We start from the raw sequence: 14,711 nt of genomic DNA on the forward strand, positions 1-14,711 counted from the left end.
TATAAACATGGTATTCTGATTGCAGTACTGAGTTTATCTTTAGAACTGCAGATGCAGCAGACCCATTCACAATCTCACTGCGACTCTGTGATCTAGATGTAGATTTATCTGCACAAAAACTGTGTGTGCACATCAGAAGGAAACTTCAGAAATAATTTGTTGCCTGTGGCAACAATTTTAAGACTAGATAGACAAGGGAGAGGAGAAGATTGTACTCTCATTTTACATAATGTTTTTGAAAATTCTGCCCTAGAAGTTTTATCAACAGAGTTTGAGATCAGTGCCTTACCTACAAAAAAAAATGAATAAAAATCTTGAAATATCATTGGTTCTGGAAATATTTCCATCTTGCACTGAAAATTGTTGTAATGATTGGAAAAATGCCTTTTGGAGAAACGGGAAAGGAAACACTTTGGGACAACTTACTGGAACAGGAATGGGCAGCTCTTCAAAAAGTATAGTTCTTACTAACATACTTTAATAAGCAAAAATACATTGGAGTCATTCAAAGGGTCCTGAAACATGAAACTTCTGTCATTGATTTGTTATTATTGTGGAGTACCATGACAATTTAGTGTAACTATGTATGCATCAACATTTAGGAAAGAAATCCAAATTAGAGTTTATAAGCTTTTAAACTGTGCAATTCCTTATTTGTAAAATAAAAACTTCTACTAAGTTCAAGAGAGGCAAGTAGCTCTTGGAATATTTTGTCTCCCCTCTGCTCTCTGGTCCAGCCATTCCTTTATTCTATCCATAGTGTTTTCCTGAAGTCTTAATGGATGGGTAAGTTATGAGATAATACCTCATAAGGAAAATATATATATATAAACGGCTACAGAGTGCTTACATTCAGCTGCACTTTTCACCTTTCTTTTCTCATTTTCAGTATGTAGAAGGCGTTGCTGATAAGATACAGCCAATGTCTGATCAGCTGAAGGATAAAATAGATGATTTATCACAAGAAATTCATGACAGAATGCTTCCAGAAAAGGTGTTGCAAACTGAGAACCATGCAGCCCAGCTGAATGAATCATCCGCAATACTGGATGGGTAAGGCAGCCATTCATTGGTAATGATAAAATCATGAAGCAGGTTTGTAAAATTGCTTGACAGAAATTGAAGAGCATTCTTCTTGGACTTCGACGTCTGGGAGTATACAAATAACCAGTGTTCTATATGAGTATACAACTATCCAGCTGGTTAATTTGTGTGTGTATCTCTTGTAAACCGTTTCATACATCTTGTGATGCTTATAGGCTGCATTAACTGCAAACAGTGCCGTCAGACGCACTCATAACAGAGTTTAACTTACCATATGCTTACTGCTATGTTGCTGTGAGAAAAATTGAAATTATGATACAGAGCCCACTATATGTTTTCATAAACATTTGTTAAAATCAAGCAGTATTTTTAAGATGACCATTTTGGTAGGAGACCCTTATCATGGTGCTAATTAGTTTACTGTCAGAAATCCCGCATAGTGACAGACAGTAATCCCTCTAGTGGCTTCAAAACACCCTCCCAAAATGAGTAGTTGTCATGGGCCAAAATGCTTAAACCTAAGTATAGAAACTTCAGTTTCTGTTTACCACTATCACATTCCTAAATATAAGTGAGATTTGCAATGCCCTTGGTTTATATGACCACAGCCCTTTCAGAAGAATGATACTTCCTAAATCATCATGAGTATAGTTTCCTGAAAAGAATAGAAGGTAAGGGGTTTTTTTGGTTTGTTTTGGATTTGTTGGGATTTTTGGAGGGGAGAGTTTATTGTGGTTTTGTTTTATTACATTTTTGCATTTAAGAAAGCAAGCCATAAATAGTAAGTGTAATTTGCAACAGTAATACTCAGAAATAGATCATGAATATTCTGCCTCTTGGACCTGTCCCCAGCATAGCTTCAGAGTTTTATTTTCTCAAAAGCGATACATGAATGAAAAAAAGATACTATTTTTTTAACATCAACAATATGCTCCTTTTCTGTTGCTCACAACAATCTGCCTGAAGACTTTAATATCTCAAAGACTTGTGAGCAAACGCTTAATGCATTTTTTCTTGTCAGCATCTGTAATTTTGAGGAAGAGGCACAGAATTATCTCCGATAGTGTCTGATACTTGTAAAATTACTGGCTTCATATACACTGTACTCACACAACTCTAGGTATTCAGTCTAATTTATGTTTTGATGAGTTCATAAAATAATGATAGTTGTGGTTTCCTGAGTAAAAAGGATTTGAAGGGCACTGTTTCTAGAAAAATGTGGCTTCTGGAAATGACATGTGCACTGTCTGATTAGGACACATCAGTTTTGTGGTGCACCTCTGGGCCTAAAGTAGGTGTCTAGTGTCACATCCAACCACAGTACTGAATTTGGATATAAATATTGTATATTATTGTATATAAATATTGTAAATATAAATATCCAAATAGATGGAAAGTTGGCATGAAGGAACTAAGAAGTAGAGAAAATGTAGATAGTTGCAAGACGCATTTTGAGATAGAGGTTTTTAATTACTCTAAATAGACTTTTTTGTAGGTGCGTGCATGTGCTTCTGTCTTCACACAGCTTGACAGTTTGGCCTTAAGGAGCTTAAGGTAGCGTTTAAAGTCGCATTCGCTGTGGTATAATAGTGAATAGTAATGTATACTTCTATCTGATCTGGACATCAACCTCAGTTTCTCAAGATATATAATAAAAAAATGCAGAATCAAGAACATTAAAAATTATATCTAAAAGCAAATTGTTCAAAATTAAAATTTCTAATGTGGTCAGATAGATAGATAATTTCAAAGAACAAAGAAATACCAAGGTGCTATCTAATCCTGCATTGGGATAAAGCTGTTTACTTCATGCACTGACATTAAACATCCATACTTTACAGGAATATGCAGGCTCTATCTGTCTTAGGAATTCAGAAAAATGTATCTATCTTCACAACTGGCACTTGGGTGTCTTTCAGTTAATACTAAATTTGCTGAAACATACCATTTTGTCTTACAGGAGAAATTGAGGGAGAGCCCTTTCTCTCTAATCACACCCTAAGGCTTCAAATAGTATATTGATTGATGGTGAGGATGTTCTCTTGAGAGTTAGAACATGGAACAGTTCATGAATTTAACCTAGCAAAAATTGTTTTTTCTGGTATACAAGGAGATATTAGTATAGGCTTCTCCCTTATCACCTGCTCATGAGTAATCGCCTGCTCATGAGTAAACTTCATTGGTATTTGGCAAATTCAGTTCAGGTCTCTCCTAACCAGAAGGGATTTGAACCATATTTCTAAGCAGTACCTGAGCTACTAGCTAGATAGCTATTCTGGGCTGCGCGTTTCTCTAACAGAGCATCACAAAAGCTTACTATAGCCTAGTGAGCTCCATCTGTGGTTGAGGAAGGAGATATGCTTTTCCAAGATTGATGCAGAGGCAGTTCAGTCATGCTGTTTCTACAGTGGCCTAAAGGGAATCTCTGTCCCTCTATTAACTACATGTGGAGTCCAGGGAGTGTACCTTCCATCCCCTTCGTCTTTCCTGTTGCATTTTGTAGAAATTATTAAATACTTATTGAAGTCAGGATTGGAGCCCAGCTGTCCCAGTTCCCCAGAGAACAGATTAATTACTAGGTTAGAAAATGAATTTCCCTTTCTTCTACACGCACTGTCTCAATGACTACGTATTTTATTATACAAGCTGGAACAGGTCCAGCAGGAGTAATCCCTGCCTCCCTTATATTGCCATACACCTTGATGACTACAGCATTTCCCAGAGAGGCAAAACTCCAAATTCAAATCCATTCTTGTCCAGTTCAAGTGGGGATTTCATCCCATTTACCCTTTATTCAGGAAAAGCATCATAGGCATCAGGCATAATGTATACTGAGATGTATGTCTTCAAGTTAATTCTGGTGCAGTACTTTTTCATGGAAAATATTTGAATATATCATACAGAGAGAGTGCAAGAGAAGTGATTTCTCCAGCCTACTGGCTAGAAATTCCCCTGGAACAGGTTAGCTGAGCTCCAGTCCCTGCACCAGGAAATATTATTTGTTTATAATTACCTTTTAATCAAATTATAGTTATTAGAATGGAGTATTTCATGCAAATGGAACTTCCCATTCAATATGAAGCATTATTGCTTATGTTTTTCATTTTAGTCAGCAAAATTAACATTTAGGATTTGGTTTAGACAGTGAGATTTCCTCCAAACCTGGCATTTCTGTGTTTGGCAGCTAGACCAAGAAATTAGTTGTCCAGAGAGTCTGTTTTAAAACATGCCTATGATGACCCCCATGTTCATACATTGCAAAATTCATTGAGTTGCCTGGTTCAACACATAACCTATAATCCCACATTATGAATATATGTTATCTAGACTATAGTGTTAAGCACTGCACTATCTTTTCTCAGTTGTCTGATCCATTATTATCTCACAGAATCTCCTCTTTTAGCAAACATTGTTTTTTATGTCTTTCTGCACAGATAAAATGTGAATTCCATTAAACACATGATGCCAGAACTCCTCAAAACTCAAGTGTAGCATTGCTCTCTAAAGAAATGCCTTAGAAATAGCCTTAGAAATACAGGCTGTTGGGTTTGAAAAAGTAGGATACTATATTCTGTTGAGCTCTGATAGCAGGTTTAATGGTGTGTTTACTTTTCCCATCCCAACAGAATCCTTGCTGAAGCCAAAAATCTCTCTTTCAATGCCACACTTGCTTTCAATGCTTATACTAACATCAAGGATTACACAGATGAAGCTGAAAAAGTTGCCAAGGAAGCCAAGGCTCTTGCAAATGAAGCTATGCAAGCGGTAAGAAAAATAAGTAAATTGGGAAGAAGGCTTAGATTTTCTATGGAACTGTGCTACACCTTATCTCAGATCCATGTTTTGCTATTTTATGACTTTATTTAGAGACCCCTGCCGCCATAGGTTCTTGTATTGCCATCAGAAAGCTATGCCCCTGTCAGAGCTACATGTACCTTTAAACTATATCCCCCTTTGTTCCTACCTCCTGTTGCTTATTTTTCTTTCCCTTTTTGTTTACTATTCTTCCTCCCTCTGTCTTCTGCCATTCAGGCTCTGTCTGTGGCTCAAGCCAACAGCTTTAAGTCAGGACTGTAGGTTATTTGATAATTAGTAAAGCTAGTTTATATTCAATTAATATTTTGCACACATCCAAAGAACTCCATACCTTAATTAACTCTTCACCCTCTAGTTCCATAAAAATGCTCAGAGGCACTTCCCTGTACATAGGATGAACAACATGCACCTGTCAGAATTCTGGAAATGGAGAATCGTAGGAGGGGAGTGGAAAGTTTTATTCATAGAAACCATACAGCTTCTTTTGTGAACTCTGCCAGTTTTCACAGAGGAATCTTATTCTCACTATGAGGTAGTGCATGCAAATTTTCAGAAGAAGCAGAGAGAACTTTTAAAAATAGGACTGTAAGGTAAAGCCAGCTCTCCAGCCTGAGTCATAATGAGGAACTCGGCTCCTTAATGCGTATACGGTGAGCAGAGAATGTTCTGAGCATAGCCAGAATTATTTTTTATGTCAAATATCAGAGTTAATGGCTAATTTCTGGAAGTCAATCAGAGAGCAACTGATGTGCATTTCACAGACACAAGGAAATGACAATATAATATGAAATTGTCAGAGCCTATGTTTGATACAGAAACATATAGATGAACAGAAGCAACTCATAGTTACAGTACTTGTACCTGAATAGAGTAGCTTGCAGAGAGCTACTTCAGTTGAATGGATTACGAGAATAACAAAAGGAATCACATCCTGTGAAGGTCTGTATATAAAGTGATCTAGACACTGCACAACAATTTTAATATTTTTAGGCTGCTTACATTGTCAATTTCTATTTCAAATAACACTAATTACAGTATTTCTCTCTTGATGAAAAAATTTCACCTCATGCATTAGTATGCGCTAGTTTTCTGTAAATAGTTATTTGTTTCACTGGAACTCCTAATTACACTGCAGAAGTAAATAAGGAGCTGTGGATTTTTTTCTTCTTCTCGTTAGGATTTAATACAGATAGCTATCTTTTGCTCCTTTGATGACTCACAGTGAGTAGGGCAGTCAGCTGTTTCAAGGGTTGAATAGGAAAAAAAGACACACAGCAGTCAAGAAACAATGCAAGCAATTACAGTATGGCTACAAAAGTGTATATATCAAATGGTGAACTGTCTGATTATACTATGGAGAGAAATTGGATAGATAATTTGAAAGGGAAGGAGGTGAAGATGGACAATATGATGTAAATGGAGGCAAGTGAGTAGCAAGGAAAGAGACTAAGATATTAAGATGAGGTTTTAAGCATCTCCATTGCATGTATTCATTAGAGGGAGCTTGGTTTTTTGTTATGAGCTGTATATGTGTAACAGGGATCTAGTTGATAAAGAAAAAAATGCGGGGAGCTGCTGCCTTTTAAATGTAATTGACTTGATATAGAGTAGAGGTAATCAGTGGTTTACCATCAAATTGGTGCAGAGCAAAGTGGATTTTAACCATTATTTTGGTAAATGATCATGTCAGGATTTCAGGCCAGATTTTAAAGCTATGTTAATTATGAAGTTCAGTCATCATTTTGCTATTCTATTTTTCTGGTTTTATGCAAAGACTGTCAAAGGTTTGTTCATCCTAAGTGAAGAGCTTAACTGCTAAGCAGGTAAATCATGCTCCCTCTTTCCACAGACCTCAAGGAACTTGCTTTTAGCTGAGCTTCAGCGTGAGAGTGGGTGTGCACCCTCATTCAGGGCTGTTTGGAGCTCAGTGGTTCAATCACTCTTCTAGAAGGCAGCATTTGTGGATTTGAGCCTTCTCAGACTGAGAAGCTCCTGGAAACTGTGTCCCCTCCTTTCTGAGAAGGTGCTTTTTAGGACCCTGTGTAGAAGACAGAGAGCATGTCTTTCCCCTCCTTTTGAAAGATGGGGTCATGTTCTCTTCTTTATGAGAGCACTTGTGGGTGCCTGTCTTCTGTAAAAGACTCTGATCTCCAGCTGATCATGGAGAAAGTGCTGAGGCTCACGTGCATCCCAGAGCTTAGCCCTTCCCATTGACCAATTATAATGTTGGGGCAGGGGGAGAAAGGTTTCCCAACAGCAGCAAGCTTGTGCATGAACTAGAGATAGTAGGGACAGGATTTAGTATTAGATTCCACCCTGCACATCACTGGAACAAATAATTTACAAGAACCTTAGTGATATCTCAGGGTTTTTTTGTTTCTTGGTTTGTAATGGGAAAATTATTTGTTTTAAAATTAAGCTATTGTTGCTAAAAGTAAGAACAAAAGGATGCTTAAAATCCATCGTGATTACAGGAAGCCTGATAAATGACTGGGAAAAGTGTATTTAAAATACAACAGAAAAATTCCTTTCAAGGTTTTTATGATGGATTTGCTCTTCCCTTTAAAACAAAATGAATTTATCACAGATGAGAAATCTCTAGCATTCAAGCAGCTTCAACATCCCATTACTTAGCCAAGGCAGTAACTGACTGAAGAGAGGAATCATGTTAACAGCTACAGCTTGTATCTCGCAGATCAGAATCATAGTCTTATGATACATCTTGAAAAAGTGTGATTATTCTTAGGCTTTTTAGAGAGTGCTTATAGACTGGTCATCATGACCCAGGCTTGCCACAAGCACACAAACTCACCTCACACAAAGCCAGAAAGAAAATGTTTTGGTTTTTTTTCATTATTGACCTGACGCTTCATGAACCACAAGAAAAACTAGCAAAAAAAGTATGTTTTACATCAGATGTCTTGATTAATCCTCCCTTTCAGAATTATTTAAAAATAAATATAAAATAAAGCTTTTAAGTAGTACAAGTGTATTTGTCTCTGAAGAGACTTTTCTAGTATTAACTTTATGTTGAAATCTGTTTCTGACTAACTGTCAGCACATATGCAATTATTGTCCCTGATTTGATGAACTTGGGTTTGCATTGTAAATCTGGCCTTCCAACTTCATTTTATTGAATATAAACTGCTTTAATGGCCAGTCAACCATGCCTAGTCATTTAATAACAATAACAATCTTTATTTTTTAAAGTCCATGGTCACAGAGTTATCATACCCTGGGTTCTGTTGCTAATGGGAAAAAAATACAAAGTATTATCTGATTTGACAGGTGCATCTGCCACAAAATCCAGCCAAACATTCTTCCTTCAGGAGCAGTCTTTTGCTTAAGTGGATAGTCTTTTTTTTTTTCTTCTGGGTTTATATGTATTTTTCAATTACCAAGGCTACTTATATTAAGTGATACAGAAAATATATAAGAAACTAATTTTGTTCATCTTTCGAATGTATAGTTTCTGTTGATGTTGAAAGGAATTTATGTACACAGCTTAATATTTCAGGTGAGCTTGGAAATACGGCAGTCATATGGGCTTTCTTAAAATCATTTAGCCTATGATGAAAGCTAAGCATACATTTACATCCTGTATGAATTCAAGGAATCTTTAATAGCTATAACCCTGTGACATGGTGACATATGCCATGAGATATGCTGTAACAAAAAACTCAGTTATGAATTTTGAAAGTATCCAAGGTGCTCCCTAAGATTTTTAAAAGAAAAAGAAATGGGCAAATCCAATATATGGTTTTTACAGTGTCATCGAAAAACAACAAAGATTCAGTAGCATGCGAAATATCACCTCCGGGCTTGCTCATTATATAAATAATGAATAGCAATAATAACTGTGTCATTTAATTGACACAGTTAATTTTTGACTATATGTATCTGTCATGGAAAATGAAAAGTAGCTGCTTCTTAATTACATACTAGTTACAAGGCTATGACCCATGACTAATGTAGAATGTTATCTGACTGTCAGGAGTATTCTCAAAGAAATGTATTCAGTATGATGTGTGACCTGAGTTCACTCTTACAAACTGAACAGTAAGTGATTCAGAACCTAGAGCATTTTCTACCAACTGAAAATACTAATCTAATTTAGAAAAACCCTTCTATCTATTGATCAGTCTCTGCACTGAAGATACGAGATGGTTGTTTTTCAAAAGAAAGATCTTTAAGTAGCATGATATGATGAAGGATGGTTATTTAGTAATAAAACTCCTTCAGATTAACTGCAGTTTGCCCTTCTTTTTAAACTCTGTTTCTCTTATATTTTCTTTACTGACCTAGCAATTACAATTCTTGAATTTAACCACAAAGGAATATTTGTTGTCAGTATTAGAATTTGGATCATCAGATCCACTCTAGCTTCTAAAGGTACTGTAGCTGCTCTTAGGGATAGATACTGTACTGCAAGGTGTCGTGTCCATAACTGGAGGGAGAAACCCATGTTTAAGTTGAAATATCTTTTTCTTTGTTTGTTTTGGACAAAGTTTTTTTCCCCTAGAGTCAAACCTGTTTCTTTAACACTATAAACATTTTCTCTTTTTATTAAAGTCATCACTGGTATTCCAAAGGAGATCTGGCTTCATGTAAAAACAAAAGGAAATTAATTAGAGAAATATTTTTTTTCTGTCTCTTGTAAACCAATATAACGGCAATGGAATATAATTCAGAGCACATTGACATACACTTAAAATTTAGATGACTGTTCACTTAGATCATCGTCATATATCTTTTATGACTTCAGACTTTCCTGTATGTATGACGCTGCTTGTTTGTCTACAGACATCTGGCCCTCAAGGATCATTGAAGGATGGTGCCAAGAGCTCTCTTCAGAAAAGCTTCAGGGTCCTTAATGAAGCCAAGATGTTAGAAAATGATGTCAAAGGTATGTGCCATATGTAGCATTCAGGCCCATTAAATACAAAAAAAACCATTGTGAGATTGCTATGCTTCCCATATGAAGAAGCTATGATCAGTAGGATCGGTAGAATTCATTTGAAATGGAACACTGTATCAGTGAAAAAGATTCTCCTGTTTTGGGTCCAGACATTATTCAGGGATGCTTGTCCTCTCTGACCGTTTAGTGGGCAGGAAGGCTGAGGAGGGTGAAGCCTTGGCCTTCTCTTGATAACTACAGTAAGGGCCAGAGTAAGTGGGGAGGAGAGGGGGATGGAAATACTGGTTCCGATTTACTAAATGCTCTAGCAGAATATTATTACGAAAAACAGCCCAGCGTTAAATTTTTATTCTTGTCAATACAAAAGCAGGGTTTGCAATGCCAGTCAGAGATACCACATCTCTTCAGGATGCTTATAGGATCATGCCAGAAAAGGGAAGCATGGGGAGGTAGAATGAAGATGTTTGCCAAACAGAGAGTAATGGGAGGGAATTGCTAAGTGTTTTCTTAAAAAAAATGAAACTAAAACCGTGTCTCTAGAGAAAAATTATTTTCACACACAAAAAAATATTTCTTTGTTCCTAAAGCATAAATACATGTCTAAATGCAACTCAGAACATAAACTCTGTAGATTCTAAACCAAATACTTCTATTTCCTGGTGAAAAATAAACCATCTTTAATTTCTTTTTAATATTATTCACTGGGGGGCGGGGAAAGGTTTTGAACTATGCTGTTTGGTGAGATGTAAAATCTGGTAATTCAGGTCAGACTGTGCCTATAATGTCCTTAATATTTTCATCAATAAATGAGAGTATTATGGGTGAATGCCATAGTGTGAGAAGGTAGGACAGTAATCGGTATGGACACATATGAGGGCTTTCATACACACGTGCACAATCAGCTGCAGAAATGCAGAATGAGAAGCAATTGTCTAGGTGGCAGTTCTCTAGCAACAAGACTAAAGAGAAGCATGGATCATGTGCTGGGTAGAGGTGGAAAAGACAGATGTCACAGAGGAATGCATGAAACAATCCTTCCACTCTGTTCAGGGTTCCTAGTGCTTTAGCTAAGTTGCTTGCTGCAGTCCTGGGTACTGAACTTCACGAGGGCTGAGGTGGTTTGCAGACAGTCCTGAAGACATCATGAAGACTAATTGGAGATCTAGCAGAGGAGAGGTGAGGAGAAAGATGGAAATCATATAAATTTGTAGACAAAAAAGAGACAATTGAGAAGGGACTTAATATTCTTCAGTTATGCCAAGGTTTCTCCAAAGATGGGACTAACATATCTCAAATGCACTGATAAAGATCACATATTAGGAAAATCTTCCTTGTAATTAAAATACAGAAGTACTGGAATTGATTCCTGAGATTAGGGAGATTCAACCTTTGAAAATCTTTGAAACAGCTTAGACAAACGTCAGTGAGGAATGACTCTTGGTCAGAAGGAGAAAAATGATCATTGGACAAATATCTGTTCTGAGCCTATGATTCAATGGTCTTTTAATCATTGCAATCAAAAGCAGTTTCTTTCTTGCATCTTTATCCAGACAGATTGTTTTATAGGTCCTCTAAGAAAATACTTATTGCAGCACTAATGAAGCATCTGTTTAACAGTACTCAACACTTCTTTCTCCACAGCAGTCTTAGAAAGGAAAAAAAGTAATTAATTTCAACTAAACCTGAGGGGAAATAAGCATGATACAATTATCCACTTTCAAGTAGGCCAACATTGAGTTTCACACATCTGCCTTTGTGAATAATGCTAAACGTTATTGCGTAAATTGCTTTGTTTTTATATATAACAAAGAAAGCAATTTAGGAGCATACAGTGTTTGTGCCACTGGTATAGTAAAATCTGAGAGGAGGATCAATTAATTGAGTTCTCTGTACAACTACTTTTAAATTCTTTCCTCCAAATACTGAGTAATATTTTGATTGGTCTAGACAGAATAAGTTCAAGTTGATAACTCTGTGGTTTATTTCAAACTAGTGCACTGTAATGCCCTCCCTTTTGTAATCTGAAATTTTGTTGTGCATATTTTGAGAAGCTTGTGTCCGGTCACTGTAGTTTTTGAAAAAATCTTTCATACTAGATGATTCAATTGACTGAAGCTATAATAGGGTTAACCTGGAATTAACCACAAGGATGGGAAGAGCATAGCACTTGAAAAGCTATGTGAGAAAACAGATTTAGGACTTGGAAGAAATAAAGGCAAGGAAAGGAAAACAGCTATGACATGATATTTTTTGCTCATCATAGGATCTGAAAAGCAAGCTGGGTTTTTTGGTTTTTTTTGTTTCGTGCATCAGAACTATAAAAATCACACACAGTAAATATTTGAGGTTGAGGTTTAAACTGCTTGTCACAGAGATGATGCCTGAAGCTTCCCTGTCATGATAGAGTAGTTAAAATACTTTTTATTAGAAACAAGACAGATTTTTATAACAGAGCCCAGTCTTTCAAGTTTTAACATACAAAATTTTTGTTGGCCTCCTGGGAGGTGCATTGCAAAAAGCATACAGCATGAAGGATGAGTTCCATACAACTTAAGAGTCATCTTTTGGCTATTACTACACTTCCATTTAGTCTTGGCAGCTCTAGGATTTCTAACTGCAGAACTAGTTAACAAGTAAACATAATGTTTGATAAGGTCATAAAGCGTAATGTTTCATAAGGTCATTAATTACATTTCATTGTCATACACTGTTGGAAAGTTAAAAACATTATTATTTTCTTGTTGCAGCTCTGAGAAAAGAAATGTGTCTGTAGTTACTAGTAAATCTTGGATGCATGTTTAGGGTGTTCTTTATTGTGACTCTTTACTGCCAGATTCAGTATAGATTTAGGGCTGGAGGGGCACATTTCAGTAATTATGTTACAGAAAACCAAAAAGCTACAAGGGGAAGCCAGTGTCAATTTAAGTAGCATGGCTGAAGTAGAACAAATAGGGATACTGTTAGTGGCCATTTCTGGAACGCAAACTGCTGCAGTTTGCCATGGCTAGTGTATAGGAAACACTAAAACAGCAGCGCTGCCTCTTCCCTACTGCAGCATTCCTCTGAGCAGACTAGATGCCACAGAGTGGAGTCCAGAGCTTTGTGTGCTCTCCAGGCAGATATAATGGAGTAATCATGTGTTCCACATAGCACAGTGCCCTGTTTTCAAGGACAAAATAAAATAGTGTCCGTACTTGGATATATGTGAATTCCATGTGCCCACAAGACTGTCCAATTTAACCCTGAGAAAAGTTGTATTACAACCTCAACGAGACATTACTTCAGAGATTTTTGAAAAAAGTATGTTATTCTCCCATTTTATGCCAGTGAGAATTTAAGTTGATAACAGTTGCATAATTCAGAAGCAAAGGTCTAAACAGTCTAAAGCAGTCCTAACGCAAGCAGGGAGCAGTGCTTAAAATGCACATATTCAATCTTTGTCTATGTTCTTGCCCCATACCGAAAGGTAGTGAGATGGAGCTTTCTTAATGCTCTATGATATGTCTTAGATTTAAAGTGCTTCATATAGACGAACATTCTGAACTTTTCACAGTACGCCTTTTTGCATCTAATAAAACACCACCATGCTCCACAGCTGGACCCACAAAGATCAGTTAACATTGTGCCCAGAATGCATATGTGTAAGAATAAAATGCAGTGACTGATTTCTTAGATTTCTTTTTTTCCCCACCTGCTTTTGCTCCAAAGTGGTGATGTTATTAGTATTGTGAATGTAATCCCTTCTAGATATCTTGATGTTTCCATGATAGAAAGTGAGAGTTGAGTGTCATGCTAATAGAAAGGTATTTTCTTATGATTCTTATAAAGCCACCCTGTTCAGAGTCTTGACTGGAAGAGCAGAATGGATGATGGGCACTTATAAAGATCTGGTAGACAGAAGTAATCATGAGTTTAAAATTTCTCTGTCTGCACTACAGGTAGTACATTAGTTAGAGTAATGAAGACCCGTAAGCTACTCAACTAATACACATTCCAAAAATCCAGGCTGGGCTGTGATGGAGGTGGGAGTGTTTTCTTGCTACATCATGACATTCCCCTGATTTGTGGCCAATTACCCAAGTTATAAAATGACTGTTAATCATGGAAACATTTTATATTACCACCAAAAACTGCTGAAACAGTCCTTACAAAGCAAAGCTTCTGACAGAAGCTATTAAAATGGAGATTTAGTCATTTCTCTTTGTGGGGCTAGGAGTTAGAAGGAATAACCATGGCGGGAGAAGCAAAATCTGTATGTAGTTCTCTGGCTAAGAAGGAGTTTTGAAATTTTGGCTGCAAATGAGTGAATGCTGCTGCCTGCCAGTTTCATTCTCTCTGTGCCTTGAGGGGTTTTCATTTTGCCAGGAGCAATTTTTCTTCCTTATAATTTTGAATTTACAGTTTTAAAAATATACTTGCCCCAGTGCAGATTTGAGACTATACACAGACTTTGTCAAAACTGATCAATGAAAAGTGAAAATAAGATGTATAAACTCCTCTTCACCGGGAGACTGCTGTCAGGTGGCTACTGAAATTCAGCTCATGTCATTTCTTTTCCTTAAGAATTGACAACTTGAGGGAGACTTGTCTTGTCTGACAACACGGGAATATTTTTAGCTAAAACATTTTCCAGCTGCTAGGCACAGCTAAATCCCTTGTTTGTGTATTCTCCTCTGATTTGTATTTTTGCTGACCTGGCATATTGCATTCACCCAATTATTGCATTAGGTTGATGACCAACATAATATTCATACAAAAACTGCAGTCAGTGCTGAAAGTAGTCTTTTTAAAAAGTTAACCATCATTAGCTGCATTTCTCTAGTTACATCTCTTTCCCCGATATGTTCCTAATGCCAGTTTCTAAGTCTTGTTTGTTTTAGGGGGAAAAAAATTAGTTTGTGACCCATCTTCCTCTTTATAGGATGAGACTGCA

The 14,711-nt window shown here is 36.7% G+C and overlaps 1 protein-coding gene across 4 annotated transcripts in view; it reads left to right on the top strand.

Moving 5' to 3' along the window:
• The window catches only part of LAMA2 (laminin subunit alpha 2), a 391,575-nt gene that overhangs the window by 315,569 nt on the left and 61,295 nt on the right, over positions 1 to 14,711 (top strand). For all 4 annotated transcript variants that reach the window (XM_074862478.1, XM_074862479.1, XM_074862480.1 and 1 more), the window contains 3 exons: positions 890 to 1,053; positions 4,671 to 4,809; positions 9,664 to 9,766. In XM_074862478.1, coding sequence (XP_074718579.1) covers positions 890 to 1,053; positions 4,671 to 4,809; positions 9,664 to 9,766 — 406 coding nt within the window. The remainder of the gene's footprint in view (positions 1 to 889; positions 1,054 to 4,670; positions 4,810 to 9,663; positions 9,767 to 14,711) is intronic.

The sequence above is a fragment of the Strix uralensis genome, chromosome 3 (assembly GCF_047716275.1).
Source record: "Strix uralensis isolate ZFMK-TIS-50842 chromosome 3, bStrUra1, whole genome shotgun sequence".
NCBI classification, from domain to species: Eukaryota; Metazoa; Chordata; class Aves; order Strigiformes; family Strigidae; genus Strix; species Strix uralensis.